The 17,732-nt window shown below is 59.4% G+C and overlaps 1 protein-coding gene across 1 annotated transcript in view; it reads left to right on the top strand.

Annotated features, from left to right (window-relative positions):
* The window catches only part of JAM3 (junctional adhesion molecule 3), a 65,934-nt gene extending 48,483 nt beyond the window's left edge, over positions 1–17,451 (top strand). Inside the window, exons 2-9 of the mRNA XM_055132164.1 lie at positions 11,021–11,086; positions 11,515–11,628; positions 14,533–14,685; positions 14,763–14,965; positions 15,395–15,494; positions 16,369–16,498; positions 16,573–16,627; positions 16,843–17,451. Of these exons, the coding sequence (XP_054988139.1) occupies positions 11,021–11,086; positions 11,515–11,628; positions 14,533–14,685; positions 14,763–14,965; positions 15,395–15,494; positions 16,369–16,498; positions 16,573–16,627; positions 16,843–16,878 (857 nt within the window). The 3' untranslated portion in view covers positions 16,879–17,451. The remainder of the gene's footprint in view (positions 1–11,020; positions 11,087–11,514; positions 11,629–14,532; positions 14,686–14,762; positions 14,966–15,394; positions 15,495–16,368; positions 16,499–16,572; positions 16,628–16,842) is intronic.
* The last annotated feature ends 281 nt before the right edge of the window (positions 17,452–17,732 follow it).

The following is a 17,732-nucleotide window of genomic DNA, read 5'->3' as shown; positions in this document are numbered from 1 at the left end:
AGGTGTGTGCTCCCACTGACAGCCCTGCCGCCCGCCCGCCCGGCCTCTCCCCTGGACAAGCACAGTGACAAGAATGTGCATGTCACTCTGGAGCCCAGACACGCCGGGATGGAGACACGTCCCTGGCCTGTGCAGGCCCCTTAGCATGGGGGCCAGTGTTGGCTGCCACGGCGGGGAACGGCCGCGCCGTCTGTCCTGGCGTCTCTGTGGATGGGCTGTGCCCTGGGCTGCGGTTCCTGAGGGTCGAGAGGGCCCGGGTTCGGCTACTGCAGACTCAGAAAGGGTTTCTGGGCTCCTCCGTGTCAGGAAACCTGGCACGTGGTGCAGGGGTCAGAGGATGGAGACCGTTCAGGTGACAGAGCTGGGACAGCTGAGGGCAGCCTCTCACTCTGGGCTTGCGTCTCCTGGCCTGTGCCTCATGCCCATGTCCGTGGCACCCGCGTGGCTTCTGTCTGATCCCTGGTGTGCTCTCCTCCCTCCCCACGGCCTGCTGTCAGGCAGCCTGCGGGGCCTTGTCAGGGCATCCCTCCTCTTCTCCATCCCCAGCCCCTCATCCCACCGGGGGGCTTGCAGCCTGCTGTGTCTCAAGCACTAGGGGCTCGCTGGGTGGGAGGTAGGAAGGACTTGCGGACTCCATCAGCTCTGGCTGCATTTCCTGTGCGTGCACCTGGATGTGCCCGGCCCCATGCAGACTGATTTCTCTGCGAGTCTTGGGGGAGCACAGCAGATGCCTGGATGCTCACTGGAGTGCAGGGGTGTGGCTGGCACCGGATGTCCCAGAATCTGCAGCCACGGCCACAACTGTGCCAGGGGAGTGTCACCTCAGGCGTGGCTTGGAACCCCCTTCACTTCCTTCCCAGTCCTGCAGCTGTGACATCGCTCATGGCCTTGACTTTCAGGGTAAGGACGAGGCCCCAGCTGTGAGCCTTTTCAGATCTTGAGATTGCTGGGAGTGCACAACGTGTTTTCAGACAGAGAAGCCTGCCAGTGTGACGCCTGGAGACTCCCAGGAAACTAAAGGGCGCCGAGCAGAGCAGACAGGAGGAGGGGGAAGAGGGGAGGGCGTCTGGCTCTGGCCGACGCAGGGGTGCACAGCGATTGGGTGTTGTTTACCAAAGGGGAGAACATGGCGAGGAAAGGAGTAAGTCTTCCCTCTGGTGTAGCTTTGGCCTAACACTGAGCTGGCATCGTGTTTCGGGGCGACACCCGGCAGTGCTGGGGGGTCACTCCTGGAGGTGCTGGGGAGGGGGCGGTGCCCGAGCCCCACGGAGAGCCCGCGCTCTCCCACCTCCGTCCCACAGCCCGAGGATGTGCCCGCCCGCCACAGCCCTCTGCAGGGGGAAGTGCCCAGGGTGTGCAGGGACAGCTGTGCTGTGAGGGACCACCCTCCCGCAGGTGACCAGCAGTCCCCCGCCCAGCCCAGATGGACGCTGAGGAGCGATGCAGGAACACCAGCGTCAGGGCAGTGTTGGCATTTTCTTGCTGTCTTTCATCCCTTCTCTGACTTCCTGCCCTCCCTCCTCCTTCCTACCCCATCTTTTAAAAAATTTTTTTTATAACTTCTTAATTTCCTTTTTTATGTTTTATCCCACTTTTTATTCTCCTGTCTGAGGCCTGATGTTGGATTTCCTTAATACCCTCAATTGTGTGTCTGTGGTTTTTGTTTTGTTTTGTTTTTTTTTTTGGCCTTTTGGGTCACACCCCACAATGCTCAGGAGTTACTCCTGGCTCTGCACTCAGGAATCACTCCTGGCGGTGCTCAGGGGACCATATGGGATGCCAGGGATCGAACCCGGGTCAACCACGTGCAAAGCAAGCGCCCTACCAGCTGTGCTATATCACTCTAGCCCCTCAATTGTTTTTTTCTATGGATGGTATTGTCAAGGCTAATACTTCTTTCTGGTCTCAGGCCTAAAGCTATTAAATTTGAAAAACTTTCGGCCCCTAAAAGGAAATCAGGTATAATAGTAATAACAGAAAAATAAATGTCTCTTCTAAAGTGTTTGATTTATTCTTGGTAGTTGATGAAAGCAGGTTGGTACAGGTCACACGGAAAACCAACAGGTCACCAGGTCCTGGTTTCCAGAACCGGTCACTGCTTCTGCAGAGAGACAGTCTCGGACAGTGGGCCCAGCACAGTGGGGTGCTCCTGTGTCCTGCTAGGTCCTCCTGTGTTGGGCACTCAGAGTCACTGTGGGGGGGGCCAGAGCCACACGACTGCAGGGAGGCACTGGCCTTGCACATCAGGGCTTGGCCCCGGCACACCATGTGTCTCCTGGGCCCAGCCTGGAGTAATGCCTCAGCATAGAGCCGGGAGTAAGCCCTGAGCTCAGCCGGATATAACCCCAAAACAAACAAATAAGCAAAAAACTCCAAAAAGAAAAGAAGATCACTCAGAGGAGAGAAGCAGCAAGCAGAAGAGTCAGAGAGCTACAGTAGGGGCCTGGAGATGGTGCAGTGGGCAGGGCACTTGCCTTGCACGTGGCTGACCTGGGTTTGGTCCTTGGCATCCCATCGGGCCCCCTGAACTCTGCCAGGAGTGACCCTTGAACTCAGAGGCAGGAATAAGCCCGGATTATCGCTGGGTGTGGCCCAAAATGCTGCTGTAAAACTTAGATTTCTAAAGGTTTGAAATGCTCTTAATAGTGCTCTCAAGCAATAGCAACATTATACCTTAAGGAACTATAAAAAGAAGAATAAGTTAAACCCAGAACTATCAAAAGGAAGGAAGTAAGATTAGAACAAAGATTGTATTTAAAAAAAAATTCTAGAAAAACAATAGGGAAAAATCAGTAAGCCAAAAAGTTGTTTCTTGGAAAAGATGAACAACATTGAAGAACTTTTTTTTTTTTTGCTTTATGGGTCACACCCAGCGATGCTCAGGGGTTACTCCTGGCTTTGCACTCAGGAATTATTCCTGGCGGTGCTTGGGGGACCATATGGGATGCCGGGGATCGAACCCGGGTCGGCCGCGTGCAAGGCTAATGCCCTACCTGCTGTGCTATCGCTCTGGCCCCAACATTGAAAAACTTTTAACTCAGTTGATTGACTAAAGAAACAAGAATAGGGGCCATAGGAGAGTGGCTTTTTCTTGCATGTGGTGGGTCCGGGTTCAATCCCCGGTATCCCATATGGTCCTCCAAGTCCTTGTTAAACTGAGGAGTAATTCCTGAGTTCAGAGCCAGGAGTAACCCCAGAGCACCACTGGGTGTGGCCCCCAAAACACAACGAACCAAGAAATAAAGAAACAGGAATAAATAAAATCTGAAAAGAAAGTGGGCTGTAACCCGCGGCTTCAGGGCAGTGAACGGCTGAAGGAGAAGGCCAGCATCCTCCCCCAGGGGACCAAGTCCCGCCTCCACCCCGGGCTGGCTGGGCTACAGGCCGGGGTCAGGGGGAGTGGCTGGTCCAGGCTGTGTGGGGCGAGCAGCCCGCACGCACTGGCCCTCTGGCTGCTCAGGGGACGCAGCGGCAAAGCGTCGCGTGTCTCGGCGATGATGCCTGCCGCCACCTGCCTGAGTCAGTTTAGAAGAGGTGCTGACCCTCTGGGGTGAGCACAGACAGCGACGGCTGCGTGTGGGGGCTCCGGGCTTTCTGCCCCAGTGCTCTGCCGCCTCTCCTTCGCCACGCACTCTGCAGAGGTGCTCTGGAGGCCGCCATGCCCTCGGTGAGGTGCAGGCACGTGCCACACGCCCAGGGGAAGGTAGGGAGAGAATGGAGGAGGGTTTGTGCCGCCGGGGATGACGGAGTGCCAGGGCAGGGGTGCAGGCAGCTCAGCCGCCCCAGGCTCTCCTGCCGGGCTCACACTCAGGCCGAGGGCCCCGTCATAGCAGCAAAGCACACTCTGACGCTCGCACGATGCTCGGCCTTGGTTATTGGCTTTCTGGCGGCCCCGTCACAGACTCACTGGCCAACTTGCTGTCTCAATCTGTGACCTTGCCGAGTGACTGAGGGGGTGAAGGTGGGTGCCGGGCCCGAGGACTGGGCTGGGGCTCAGGGTTTGCAGTGAGCCCCTCAGACCAGAGTCAGTAGGGAGGTGACTCTCGGGGTTCTCTGGGAGTTGTTGGGGACCCCCAGGGCCTGGGCACTGGGGCTGTGACTGATGAACAGATGTCACACTGCGGCGTCTGTTTGTCAATTTAGAGGAGGTGCTAGCCCTTTGGGGTGAGCACAGGACAGAGATGGCTGAGGGCGGCACGTTCTGCGTGTGGGGGCTCTGGGCTTTCTGTCCCAGTACCGTGCAGGGAGAAGCCCAGAGCACCGCCGGAGATGTCCCGACCTCCGAGAAGAAGGGCCGGAGGTCTGGGACTCATGGAGGCCCAGGGGTGGCTGCATCCTGTCCTGCTCACCGGCAGCAGCAGGCACGAGGCAGCACTCACGACCCTGTGGGTGCTGGGCTCAGCACCGGACTTCAGGCCTCACGGCCCGTCCAGCTGTCTGAGGGGCGGCCCAGGATCCCCAAGTCAGAGCTGTAGGAACAGCACTCATGCTGTCCACGTTTAAGCACCAACGTAGTTAAAGTGACTGCATTATACTGCAGGAAAGATAAGACTTAGAGGCCTGACGCGCCAGAAAGCTAGCGCAGCATGTAGGCTGCGTGCCTGATATGCGACTGATGTGCATTCTGACCCAGCGTGAGCCTGCCAGGACCGATCCCTGAGCACAGAGCCAGGAGTCAGCCCTGAGCACTGCCAGGTGTGGCCCAGAACCACCACTCACAAGAAGATGCCATCTGAATTGAGCTATGAGTGAGCAGAGGGGCGCAGTGATGTCAAACCTCTGCAGAAGGAAGCTCGGAGACAGGAGGCCTCACTGATGAATTCCGTCAGACACCAACCTTAGGAAGGTGATACGCTCCTGTCCATGTGCTTGCAGTAGTGCCTCTGATTATATAAGAGCCGCATTACCCGGAGACAACACCAAAGACACGGTGAAGAAACCACGGGCCAGCATTCTTTGATACTGAGCTAGAAACCATGTGAAAATGCCAGCTCAAGTGCCACAACATATTAAAAGGATTATACGCCACGAAGGAATGGGCTGGGTTCCCAGAATGCAGGAACAGTTTAACATATGAAAATCAATGACTATAATACACCACAATAATAGGATAAAGGAACAAAACTGAATATGCATCCCAATTGATGCAGAAAGAAAAGCATTTGGCAAAATTTTACACCCTTACAGCTCAAAGTAGGAGAAAACTTCGTCAGTATGAAAAAAGACATGTATTAAAAACCCACAGCCAACACCGTCATCAGTGGTGAAAAACTGAAAGCTTTTGCTGTAGTATCAAGAGCAAAATAAAAATGTCAACTCTGTCCATTTTGAGACCAGAATATTAGAATTTCTAGTCAAAGTAATTAGGCAACTCAGAGAAATGAAGGATGTCCACATTGGAAAGGAAGAACTAAAGAAAATGAAGTCTGTTCATATAGTGCATGATAGTTTTTCATGTAAACCCCTCCTAAAGATTCTTCTAGCAAAACACAAAGGTCTGCTAGAGAATACAGACTCGCAAAACAGGAAAATCAAGCCAAGCCAATGAGAGAAGTCAGTTGCATTTTTACACACTCACAGCGAACAATTGAAGAAAGGAAATTAAGAATACAGCCCCATTTGCAATTCTATCGGAGAATAAAATACTTAGGAATGTTTTAATCAGGGACGTGAAAAGGCTTGTATAACCAAAACAACAAAACAAAACATCGCTGAAGAAAGTCAGATACAGGTCAAGAGTTATCTGGAGTTGTTGGCTTTGAAGCGATGTGATATCAGTACTGTGTACCATTATCCGTAGTACCAGCATTACATCTGTGAACATTCTCTATTAAAGCCCAGGTTCCCCCTCACCCTCCATGATCCTAAAATGTATGTGGAAGAATCAAAAGTTATCCTGACAAAGAACAAGTTGGGAACGTATATACTTCCTGTTTACAGAATTTTACTCCAAAGCTACGGTGATCCAAAATGCGTGGTACAGGCATGAAGACCTCGTGTGGGCCGTGGGTGGAGCAGACGCAAGCTCCCCAGAGAGTGCAGGCCAGGGTCCCGCCCAGGCGCCTGATCTTGACTGTGCTGCCATCATTTTAGCCTCGTGCACCCTGGGGAGTCTGAGCCTTGACCTTACACACAAGGTGACTTAGGATATCAGAGTGAAAACCAGACATTGATTCCTAGGAGAATGGAAAACAGGAAAGTCTTCAGGACGGGCGCCGTGGCCGTGGTTTTGGGCACCTGGCGCCAGAGGCACACACAGCTGTCAGGGGTCCCAGAGTCACAGTCGCCTCCAAGCTAGTCGCCTCCAAGCTCAAAGCTCTTGCGTGGCGGAGAAAGAAAGGGCGCCCCCCACAGAATGGGAGGGGACTCCTGCAAAGAGCACGCAGGAGGTTGGCACCCCAGACATGGCAAGGAGCCCACAGCGGGGCAGCAGCAGAACCCATCCAGTTCTGGAAGGGGCAGAGGTCTCGGAGTGCCGCTCCTCCAGAGCAGACGGGTGGTCCGAAACTGCACGGAAACCTGCTGTCGCTGGCCTCTAGGGACATGCCAGCCCCTGGGTGCCACACGTTGTTCCCTAACCCCAGCCTTTCCCTTCAGTGCTGTGGACGCGATGTGGAGATGACCAGACTGTAGGTGTGGCAGTGGCACGTGGTCTCGTGTGGCACTCACCTGTGCTCCCAGTGTGGTGCTTCCTGGCTGTGACCCTCACACCTTGTTAGCCACGGTGCCCGCGCACACTTGGCTGAGGTGTGTACAGGAACTGCTCACGGCAGTGCTGACGCGGCTGTGCGCCTGTTGTTGCTCTCACACATACCCGGCTGTGCCCCGGTGAACTATGCACTTGACTGCGGTGGGACTTGCAGCCTTGCACCTGGCTGACTGGCTGAGCCGCACACCAGCCCCATGCTCAGGTTATGTCACTAGGAAGTGGGCACACAGAGGCCACACATCAGTGGCACAGAGAACACAGCCCAGGCACGCAGGGCTCAGGGCCTGCATCTCAGGGAGCTGCACGACACCTTGGAAAGGAAACGATGGCCGCGCCCCCCCCTCCCGTGACCAGGACGGGGCGCCTCATCCTCCCTGGGCTGCTGCTGGTTTTCCGTGACCTCAGAACTCAGGCGTCCAGGAGGTGCTCTGGGCTGGTGCAGAGTTGCCCCTGAGTGGGCCAGGTGCCAGCCCGACGCGGGGAAGCCCCTGCTGGCTTGGGGGGCCATACCCGGCTGTGCTCAGGGGTCACTCCTGGTGGAGCATGGGGCACTGTGTGCATTGCTGGGGATTGAACTGTGGTGCAAGGCAAATGCCCTCTCCCTGTACTCTCTTTGGCCCCAGCTGGTTTTTTGGGTAGATTTATTTGTTAACTAAAATAACTTGGAGCAATTTATATAAAGCATTCTACATAAGTTTAAAGAGTTAACGCCCTAATTTCGGTGTCGTGTGAATAGTTGCACTCTAAAGAATGCTTGCCTCATGTTTTCCTGTAGCTTGTGAATTCCAAATACCCGGTCGTTTGAGCGTCATCGTCATGGTTTTAGGAGTTAGAGAATGTTTTGCTTTAATGTTAAAATAAGAGCAGGGTCACAGAAAGTTGAAAGACAGTTTGCAACGGTCTAGATTGCCATGCTAAGTGGAAAGAAATATTTAGAAGGAAAGCTTTTCGCAGTGAAGCGTGGGTCAGTGGGTCTCGAGAACACTGAGTCCTGACGTGCAGGAGCACTTGGGCTGCGGGCACTCACCCCGAGAAAGGAAACTGACTGTCGAGGCTGCTCTGTGCCGTGTCCTGGGTAGAGATGGCCTCGAGGGCAGCAGCAGCCATGACATGCGGAGCTTCGGTGCTGTCCATGTCTGCCGTGGGTGCTGCCTCCTCTCTGGTTTCCTCTGGGGCTGGCTCCCCGCCCCCCCACCCCAAGGGTGTTGCCCGAGCAGTGAGCTGAGTGTGAGCACAAGTGTGCACAGGAGTGCGTGTTTGGGTGATGCACATGTGTGCGTGTGCAGGACTGGGAGTGCATGAGTGTGTGTATGTGTGTGTGTGTACGTGTGTGCGTGTGGGATTGTGCCTGTGTGTGGGAGCGGTTCTGCACGTGAGTGGGAGTCCAGTCATGAGTGTGAGTGCCCGTATATGTGAGTCCGAGTGCACGTGGGAGTGTGTGTGTGTGTTGAGTGCACCTGTGAGTTCTCAGAGTGTGACTAGAGTGCATGAGTATGCCTGAGGGGGAGAGTGCATGTGAGTGCATGATTGTGAGCGCAGGTGTGCATGAGTGTGGGAGTAAGTGTGCATGAGAGAGAGTGTGAGTGCCCAAGGTTCTGTGAATGTGTGTCAGTGCAGGTGTGTGCATGTGAATGTGTGTGTGGGTGTGAGTGTGTGTGGCCTATTTTGCTGTGCTTTGTGAGGGTGGGGCGCTGCCAGGCTTGGTCCACCTTGTGTCCAGGTTCTCGCTGCCCCGGAGGCAGCTGGAGGAGGGTCGCTGGGCAGTGCCCGAGTGAAGGCAGACTTGTTCCCAGGAGTTGGGGGTCTGTATTCTGAAGTCAGTATGGTTGGGGGCCAGAGTCGAGGCATTGGATGGGACAGTGGCCCTTGCTTGGTCATGGTCAGTCTCCAGCAGCCATCTGCTGTCTGTGCCCCTCGGACAGCGCTAAGGATGGGACTGTCAGCGTGAAGAGCGTGTTTGGCCTTGGTGGCACTGGAGGGACGGTGAGGGCGGGTGTGTGTGGGGAGAGGGAGGCGTGCCGTGGGTGGTGGGGCTCCGTGTCCTGGCCAGGGCTGAGGAGCCCTACGTGGGAGGGGGAGGGCCTGAGGAGGCATGCCCGCTGCGGATGCGTCAGCTTCCTGACTGGACTCAGGGCTCTGTTCCCCACAGTGCCCCAGTCGGGGGAAACCAGGCGAGAGGTTCCTGGGTGCGTTTCTGGTGGCGGTGCTTGGGGGTCATGCAGTGCGGGGACTGACTCGACTCCCCCCTGCAGAGCCTGTCACCTCCCACCCGGCTTCCCGGACAGTAACGGTCACTGGTTGTAGGGCCTGTGCGTCTGCCCCGTATGTTGGGATGAGAGGCGTGGCAGGGCTGGGCCAGACAGCGGCACGTGTGCCCGGGCCGCTGAGAGGGGCGGCAGACGGGGCTGCACGGGCGCTCTCCTGGCCGACTCGGGCGCAGGAAATGCAACCCAGCAGATGCAGTGTCCGTGGCCGTGTTCAGCGACTCTCCGGGGCCCTGCTCGGCACCATGACCCAGAGATGAGTAAATCAGAGCCTGGTCTGCTCATGTCTGCCCTTGAGCGCCGGCTGTAGATGTGTCCTGTTTGTTCCTGTGCCAGCACCTCGTGCTCTGGCCACTGTGGCCCGTAGGAGGAGCTGAGTAAGATTCAGGGGACAGCCGGGACCTCCCAGAGAACGTGGAGTCTGGTGGTCAGGCCCAGCCGTGTGACCCAGACTGGGCCCAGAGGCCTTCCTTCTCCCAGCTCTGAGTGTTCTGGCTGTGCTGGGACTCGGAGTGGCAGAGCTGAGGGTCAGGACTGGCTTCTGGACCCTGTTTCCCGCAGGGTCTGTCAGAATCTCCATCTGGACATCAGGTCAGACCCAGGTACAGCCTCTGCTCACCTGTGTTAGCTGCCGGCTGCCCAGCCTCAGAGCCTCCAGCTCCGGGCGCTGATTTCCTAGAGGCTGGTGTCGGAGAACGAGGGCTCTCGGCAGGACTCGCCAGCTCCGGGGCTTGCCCCCTGCTGGACCATGTGTAGCCTGCGTGGCCCGCGTGACCTTAGGCGTGCAGAGTGGCTGGTGTCAAGGGGGATGGACCGAAGGGTGGACTAGACAGAGTTGCTGTCAGAGAGCAGCTGGCCAGGGCGGCGGCTGTGAGCACTGTCTGAGGGGTTGCCCCATTCCAGGGCAGCACTGCGGGCTCGGCGGGGATCGTCCACACTGCAGACCCGGCGTCCCCCAGGCCATGGGCTTGTGCCGCTGCTTCATCTCCCTGCTCGGCGCTCGCCCTGCGTGGCAGTCTGACCCTGCTGGCAAAGCCGCCTGTGGTCTGCGGTTTCTGTCACGTGTCTCGCTCAGGGGACGGCGGGGACCCGGCCGTGTCCGTGTGGGAAGGGCCCCTGCAGCTTCTGGTGGGTTGCAGAGAGGGGCCAGTGCCCCCAGCAGGCCACGTTCTGCCTCCGGGGCCAAACGGAGTCGTGGGGCATCTCCTGTCCACAGCGGCCTTCAGCGGGAAGGAGCTGTGTGGACTCTGATCTTGGTGCAGCTCCATCCTCCCCCTAGGAGGCATGTCCAGGCTGCGCACAGCAGAGTCCAGCACGTGTATGTGCACACGCATGTGCATACGTGCATGTCTGCACACGCGTGTGCATGTGTGTGTGTGGCTGAGCTGCCGAGGTGGGGTCGGGTGTGGATGCCCCATTCGGCTTCAGGCCACCCCCCCACCCTGCCTGCCTGCCCCCACTGGGCCGTCTTCTCTCGCTGGTGCGCTGCGGCTGTGGGCTGGCAGCGGGTTGGGCGAGCGCGTCGGAACCCTGGGCTCAGCGAGCTGAGATAGGGGCCTTTGGGAGCTGGTCGCGCCTCCCTGATTCGCTCTCCAAGAACACCACCTGGGAGGTGGCGGGGCCCCCGCCGGGTTGGCTTCTGGCGCGTGGCCCCCACGAGGAGCCCTGCCTCCTCGGCCAGAGACCTGGGTGCGAGTGCGGCGGGATCCTGCAGCAGCCCGGGGCAGGTGTGCGGCTTCTCTTGCCGGTTCAGCCAGGATTGGGGCAGACTTCTCCCGGGCCAGGAGGGGCCAGCGGGGGCAGGGCCGTCAGCGCGGGGCCTGTGGCCTGTGGCCTAGGGGGGGTGCTTCGGGGAGCCACAGGGACAGCTGCGCTCTCCACACTCAGGGACTGGGTGCAGTGACCCTCGGGACGCGGCCTCTTGCTGGAGGGGCGGGCAGGCCCCGCTGGCTGGTGCTGAGTGGAGCTTGGGCCCGCGGCCTCCCCCTCGGCTGCTGAGCTGTGTCCGAGTTCTGCCGGGGCCAACCCCGCTGTCCTCTGTCCTCAGGCTGCCTCGTCGGGGCTGTGAATCTCAAGTCCAGCAACCGGAACCCAATCGTGCAGGAATTTGAAAGTAAGCCCAGGGGAGATTGCAGGGTGGGCACTGGGACAGATGGACGGGTGGGCACCGTGGCTCCTGCGCTGCCCAGACCCCAGGTGCTGCAGTGGCTGTGGGTGTGTGGTACAGTGTGAGGCAGCCCGTGCCATAGGCTGAAGCTCTGGTGCCTGATGGGTGCCTCCCGCACGTCCTGTCGGCCCCTGCACCGGAACCCCCGGCCCCTCGTGCTGGGGGCCAGTGGGCCCGCCTGGCTGAAGGGCATCACTGGTGGCCCCTGCGTGTGCTGGCTGGGGCTGGCTGCTGCTGCTGTGCCACAGAAGGGGTGGCCGAGCCCTGGAGGCTTTGCTGGGGACAGTGAATTGACTGCAGCAGAGGCCTCTGGTGGGCCTGGGTCGGGTGTGGGCGCTGCCCCCAGCTCGCTGTGATTCTTCCCTCTCTGCTAGGTGTGGACCTGTCTTGCATCATCACGGACTCACAGACAACTGACCCCAGGATCGAGTGGAAGAAAATTCAAGACGACCAGACCACATATGTGTTTTTTGACAACAAAATTCAGGGTACGCTCAGGGGGTCCTCTGAGTCCAGGGCCTACTATGCACCTGGCAGGCCGGAACCCTCTGCCGGGATTGCCCCTGGGTGGGGCGGGGGCGCTGAGCATGCAGCCGCCCTGCGCTGTCCCCGTCTCAGCACACGGCGCCGCAGGGCTTGGGGCCTCCCGCTGCCGCTGGTGGTGGGGAGATCGCAGGGTGGGCACTGGGACAGATGGGCCACATGCTTCTGGATCCAGGGCAGGGTGTCCTCGGCCACTGACCTCTGCCACGGAGCAGCGAGGCCAGCACGGTCTGACCAAGCCTCTGCCCTATGCTTGGTGCAGCCCCCGAGAGAACCACCTGACCAGTCAGCAGGGGTAGAGCAGGCTGGGCAGCTGGGCCGGGCAGTGTGAGGACATCCGAGGACTCCTGGAGTGACTGCACGTCCCCCGCCCAAGCCTGTGCTCACACGGGAGGTGGTCCCACCTCCCAGGACTGGCTGGAGCGGGGACGCCGGCCTGTGGGCAGCTGCGCCTGGGCACAGCCTGGCTTTGGAGAGGCCTGACTGCGTGGCGCCTGGGCCTGAGATGGAGCAGGCTCAGGGGGCTCTCGTGCGGTCAGGGGGGAAGCTAGACGCTGCTGTCGGTGGCCTTTAGTCCATGGACCGTGTCCCCTCTCGGGGTTGCTCATGGTGGTGTGGGTGTCGGTGCTCAGGCCGCCCTGGGCGCTGCCCAGCCAGGCCCTGGGTGCGCTGGGATGCCAGAGCAGTGGCCAGTGGGGTCAGCCCCAGCGGCTTCTCCCTCCTGACTCCCCTAAGGAGAGTCGTCAGGAGGAACAGCTGTCGCCAGAGCAGTGCAGGGCAGGGGTGGGGCGGGGGAGCCCAGAATGAGCCGGCTGCTTTGCAGAGAAGGGGCCGCCTGAAGCACCCCACAGCCAGCTGAGGGGATGGGAGAATCCAGAGAACTGACGCGTGACGGGCGCCCCCTGGCGGAGAAGGACGGGGCTGCCTGTCTGGGCCTCACAGGGAGGTGTGCCAAGGAGCCAAGTGTCCCAGCCTCAGAAATGGTTTTGATTTCCTGTCTCTCCTTGCCCTCGTATGTGATGGGCTGGGAATTTTCTCACAAAACGCCAATTTCTCTCCTGCAGGACTTTCTGGGGCTCAGGGGGCTGGAAGCACAGTCAGCACCCAGGGGCCAAGACGCGGGCTGTCCCCTGTGTCACCCGCCTCCTCGCCCATGGTGGCGCAGGGCTGGACCCAGCTCGGGTGTCTGTGTGTGCATCCTCCCAGCTTGGGATGTGTCCCTGACACCAGTGCCTCCCACCCCGTGCAGACATTCACTGTCCTTCCCCCACACGGGAGGGCAGCAGCTCCGGCTCCTGGGGCGAGGCCTGCCCTGCCCGCTGCCCAGCTGCACTGGTTTTTGGTTTTGCCACTTTTGTCATTTCGAGCCTTTTCTCTTGTTTTTATTTTCTGGGCTTCCTTGGCCTCCTTAAAGGATTTTTCATGTCTTGTTACACTTTGAAACCTTTATATATATATATATATATATATATATATATATATATATATAGGCTTTGGGTCACCTCTGGCTCTGCACAGAGATTCCGGGTCAGCAGCATGCAAGGCCTGTGCTGTCTCTCCAGCCTCCTCTCCGGACTTAAAAGGGACGATTCGTGTAGGTGCGCTTGTCCCTGCTGCCTGAGGGTTCCTGGCACTCACGCTCCCAGAAGGAGGCTGGCGCCGGGGCAGTGTCCCCACACCCTGCCTGCTCTGCACCGCCCCTCTGGCGTCCTGGTGACCTGGGCTGGGCGGGGCGGCTGGGTCAGGCAGGGATGGCGCTGTGGTCGCTGCGTGCCCCTCCCCTGTGGGCAGGCTCTCACGGGACGCGCTGCTCTGGCCCTCTGGCTACGTGGCTCTGGCCCACGCCCAGCGGTGCTCGGGGCCGCTCTGCTCTGTGCCGGGCTCAGCCGCCTGCGCACAAAGGGGTGCCCCGCTCATCCAGCTGATGTCGGGCCAGGCGCGCTGCTGCTTCCAAACACTGGCCACCCGTGGGTGCACGTTGGGGTCATGAGCATTTACACTGAGTTGGTGCAGCTGTAAACGCGGCTGGGACGTGGTTTTGGCTGACACGGGGCAGTGCAGGTGGGAGGGTGTTCATGAGAGACTTGATGTGTCTAGGCCCCGTGTCGCAGCGTGCACACTGGCCCCATGCTGCTGGCACGTGTGATTCTGTTCCGGTTGTCCTGCTTGCATTGGCCTCTTCCTGGGGTTGGCAGTGTGCTTTTCTCCACGTGCCTAGGGGCCACCTGTGCGGACCCCCTTGCCTGGGCCCTGCCCTGCTGGGGCTGCTGCTGTGCCGGGGATCCCACCTGCTCGCCCAGGCCACCCCCGACCCCGTCCTGGTGCCCGCTCAGCCCTCAAACTCAGTAGTGCCCATGGCACCTCCCTGCATGCAGTGTGGGTGCTGCTGGCCCTGGAGAGCTGCGTGTGCTTGTGTGTGGGGGAAGGTCCTGCTCGGCCATGGGGGGCGGGCAGGGAACACCTGCTGGCGGGCCTCGCCCTTGGTGTCCATCTGCGCACTGACCTTTTGTCAGAGAAATGACTCAAGCATTGTTCTCCCAGCCAGTGGACTTCTCCCTGTCAAGCATGGGTGTTTACTTTTTGATGAAAGAGTGTGTGTGTGTGTGTGTGTGTGTGTGTGTGTGTGTGTGTGTGTGTGTGTGTGTGTGTGAGTGAGAGATAGTTTTTATTGAAAGAGATCTGGGGGGACTCTGCAGAGAGGGCACAGAGCACAAGGGCCCAGTTGAGCCGTCACTGCGCTTTCGTGTGTGGCAGGGGCCGCGGGCAGGCCGCCCTGGGCTCTGTGGGTGTCTGGTGTCCCCCCCCAGTGTGCCGCAGAGTGTGGGAGCCCCGAGCCTGTGTCTCTGCAGGAGATTTGGCGGGGCGCGCGGAGCTGCTGGGGAGAACCTCGCTCCGGATCTGGAATGTGACACGCAAGGACTCGGCCTTGTACCGCTGCGAGGTGGTGGCACGCAATGACCGCAAAGAGATCGACGAGATGGTCATCGAGCTCCTGGTGCAAGGTGGGCGGGCGGGGCCGCGGTGGGGAGCTCAGTGTGGGGGCTGTGCGGGCCAACGCCGCACTCTTTCTTCCCTGCAGTGAAGCCTGTCACCCCCGTGTGCCGAGTCCCCAAGGCCGTGCCCGTGGGCAAGGCAGCCACGCTGCACTGCCAGGAGGGCGAGGGCTACCCCCGGCCACACTACAGCTGGTACCGCAACAACCTGCCGCTGCCCACCGACTCCCGGGCCAACCCCCGCTTCCGCAACTCCTCCTTCCTCCTGAACCCCGAGACCGGCACGCTGGTGAGTTGGCCCCACTGCCGGGAAGACCCCGTGTCCTCCTGGTGACAGACGCTGTGGATCTGCATCACTGGCCGGGTGTTGGGCCCAGGGGACAGGCCCTGGCCTGCAGGCGGGGCAGGAGGCTCGGAGCGCGGGTGCAGCAGGGGTGGCACAGAGACTCGGCTGCTGTGGGCGCAGCCCGAGGAGCACCAACGAGGCCGCCTTAAGGTGCGGGTGCTGGGCTTGGGCGCAGAGGGGGCTGCCAGTGGGTGATGGGCCAGTAGGGACACTTGCTGGGACCCAGTCCTGCTGGCAGTGGGGTGCGCCCTCCCCCCCACTCCCTCCTCTCTCCTTCCTCCCACCCCTTCTCTTCACTTCCCTCCCTTTTTCTTCTCTCCTCTCCTCCCTGCCCCCTCCCTCACCTCCTGCCCACGGGGTGCCTGGGCGCAGGTGTTCAGCTCTGTGCACAAGGACGACTCGGGCCAGTATTACTGCATCGCCTCCAACGACGCGGGCTCCGCCAGGTGCGACGAGCAGGACATGGAAGTCTGTGAGTGCAGCAGCCTGTCCCTCAGACGGGGGCGGGGTTCATCCCTCAGGCCGGGTAGGGGGCTTGCCCCTGAGACAGGTGGGGATGGGGCACGCCCCTCCCCAGGTTCATGGGGTGGGATGGGAGCACTGCCAGGCGGCTTCAGGCCTCGCGGCCCTCACAGCTCTGAGGAGTTTAGTCACATCCCTTCTTCGGCCGTGGGAAGAAGTACTAAGGGCCAGTTCTGGGGCAGAAGCCCTAGACCCAGGGGCAGAGGGTCTCCTGCAGGCAGGGTGTGAGGGCCCGTCGTCCCTGCTCTGGTCCCCTCCTGGCAACCCTCCTTCCCAGGCTGCCTATGCCGAGCCCCGTCCGGGCCCTGCCGTCGCCCCACAGGGGGAGCAGCCCAGGACGGGAGGGCGGGTTGGGAGCGTCTGCGCGAACAGACTCTGGGAAAGGCCTCGGCTGCGTCTGGGAAACTGCCTGCGTCAGAAGAAGCCCCTGCCAGAGCGGCAGACAGACCTGGGAGAGCTTCCGCGCTTCTCCCGGTGCCCGGAAGCACAGAGCCGCCCCCCAGTGGGTGCTGCTCAGGGACTACCCCAGGGGTGGGCGGAAGGTCATGCTCCCATGTGTGTGTGATATGGGCTTGGAACCGCCCTGAGTGGCCCAGAGAGGGGAAGCACAGCACTTAGCCATGTTCCTCCTTAGACGCTCCTCCTCAGCCGCCTGTGTAACTGGTTACCTGGTGCTGGGCTGCCCGAGGTCAGCGACCCTCCTGGACAGATGGGGTCGGGCTGAGGGTGTGCAGTGTTCTAGGCCATGGGGGGTTTTTGTTTCCTTGGCCAGAGGCCTGAGCTTGGTCTTCTGTAAGTCCCGATGGCGGTGACCTCTTTTCCAGATGACCTGAACATCGGCGGCATTATTGGGGGGGTGCTGGTGGTCCTGGCTGTCCTGGCCCTCATAACCGTGGGCATCTGCTGTGCATATAGGCGTGGCTATTTCATCCACAGCCAGCAGAACACTGACAGGTGAGTCTGACAGATGTGACTCGGGTGGCCTTCAGTGGTGACAGCGGTCACTCAGCTGTTCTCTCTCCTTCTAGTTACAAGGGCCCGGGGCGGCCAGATGGGGTGAACTACATCAGGACAGATGAGGAGGTAAGACAGGTGGAGGAGTCCTGGAATGTTGGGATCACTGTTAGAAACTCCTGGGTCCTCCCTGCCTTCTGCCCCTGCCTTGTCCTGGGGCCGCCCGGGCAGACACGCTGTACGCCTTAGAGGAGCTGTTTCCCTGGGTTGCTGGGGGATGCTTCTTCCTGGAGAAATGGGGCGTCAGATCTGACCGACTCTTCCCTCACGGGGTGGCCTTGCAGGGTGCCTTCCGACACAAGTCGTCCTTTGTCATCTGAGTGACGGCAGCGGTGCACATGGACACCTCTTCTGCAGCCCTGCTGGCCCAACAGGTGCCCTTGGACGCACTGACGTCAGCGCATGCAGCAGCGTTTTGTTTGGCCAAAGTTGACTGCGCCTCATTCCTGACTCCCTAACAAGCCACGCGAGCGAAGAGTTTTCCTCCAGACGGGACAGTCCCCACCAGGAAGACAGCCTGACCTCTGGGGGCTGGTTCCAGGCTGTGTGGCTGCCCCGCGCCTGGGAGCTGGGGTTCATCCCAGCGTTGGATCCCACAACTGCCACCGCACTCAGGGACAGAGGATCGGCTCTGCCATGACTGTCCCTCTGCCGGCAGGCGCTGTGCCTTCTCCCAGCTCAGCCGGGAGGCTATCGTAAGAGCAGCCCAGCCCGGGAGCGCACGCCTGCTGGCGGGGTGGGGGGCGGGGGTCTCCCGGGGGGCCCTGTCTGCCCTGGGGTCCGAGTGAGAAGAGCTTCACCTCAGCCTAACTTTGAAATGGTACTGAACAAAGTCCCGCTTTTTCCAATGGGTGTTTTATAACCTTTTACATTCTAAATTTTTGCTAAAGATGTATTTTGATTACTGAAATTTTCTATTTAAACTGTATATATGTTGTCATACAATGTTAAATAACCTATTTTTTTTAGAAAAACAAAACAAAACAAAACAAATTCAACTTAAGGTAGGTGTTCCAGGCTACTAGTGACATTGGAAAATGTCAGTGATGAACAGTATTTCAGTCCTAGGTAAGGAGGCTTGCTGGAACATTCCTTTTCCTTACAAGTGTTTGCATTTCTCACAAGAGAACATAGGCCGTGTGTGCATCCGGGAACCTTTGCAAATCCCAGCTGA

The sequence above is a fragment of the Sorex araneus genome, chromosome 3 (assembly GCF_027595985.1).
Source record: "Sorex araneus isolate mSorAra2 chromosome 3, mSorAra2.pri, whole genome shotgun sequence".
NCBI lineage: Eukaryota > Metazoa > Chordata > Mammalia > Eulipotyphla > Soricidae > Sorex > Sorex araneus.
Note: the sequence above shows the minus strand (reverse complement) of the source record. Positions and strands in the feature narration are given on the sequence as shown.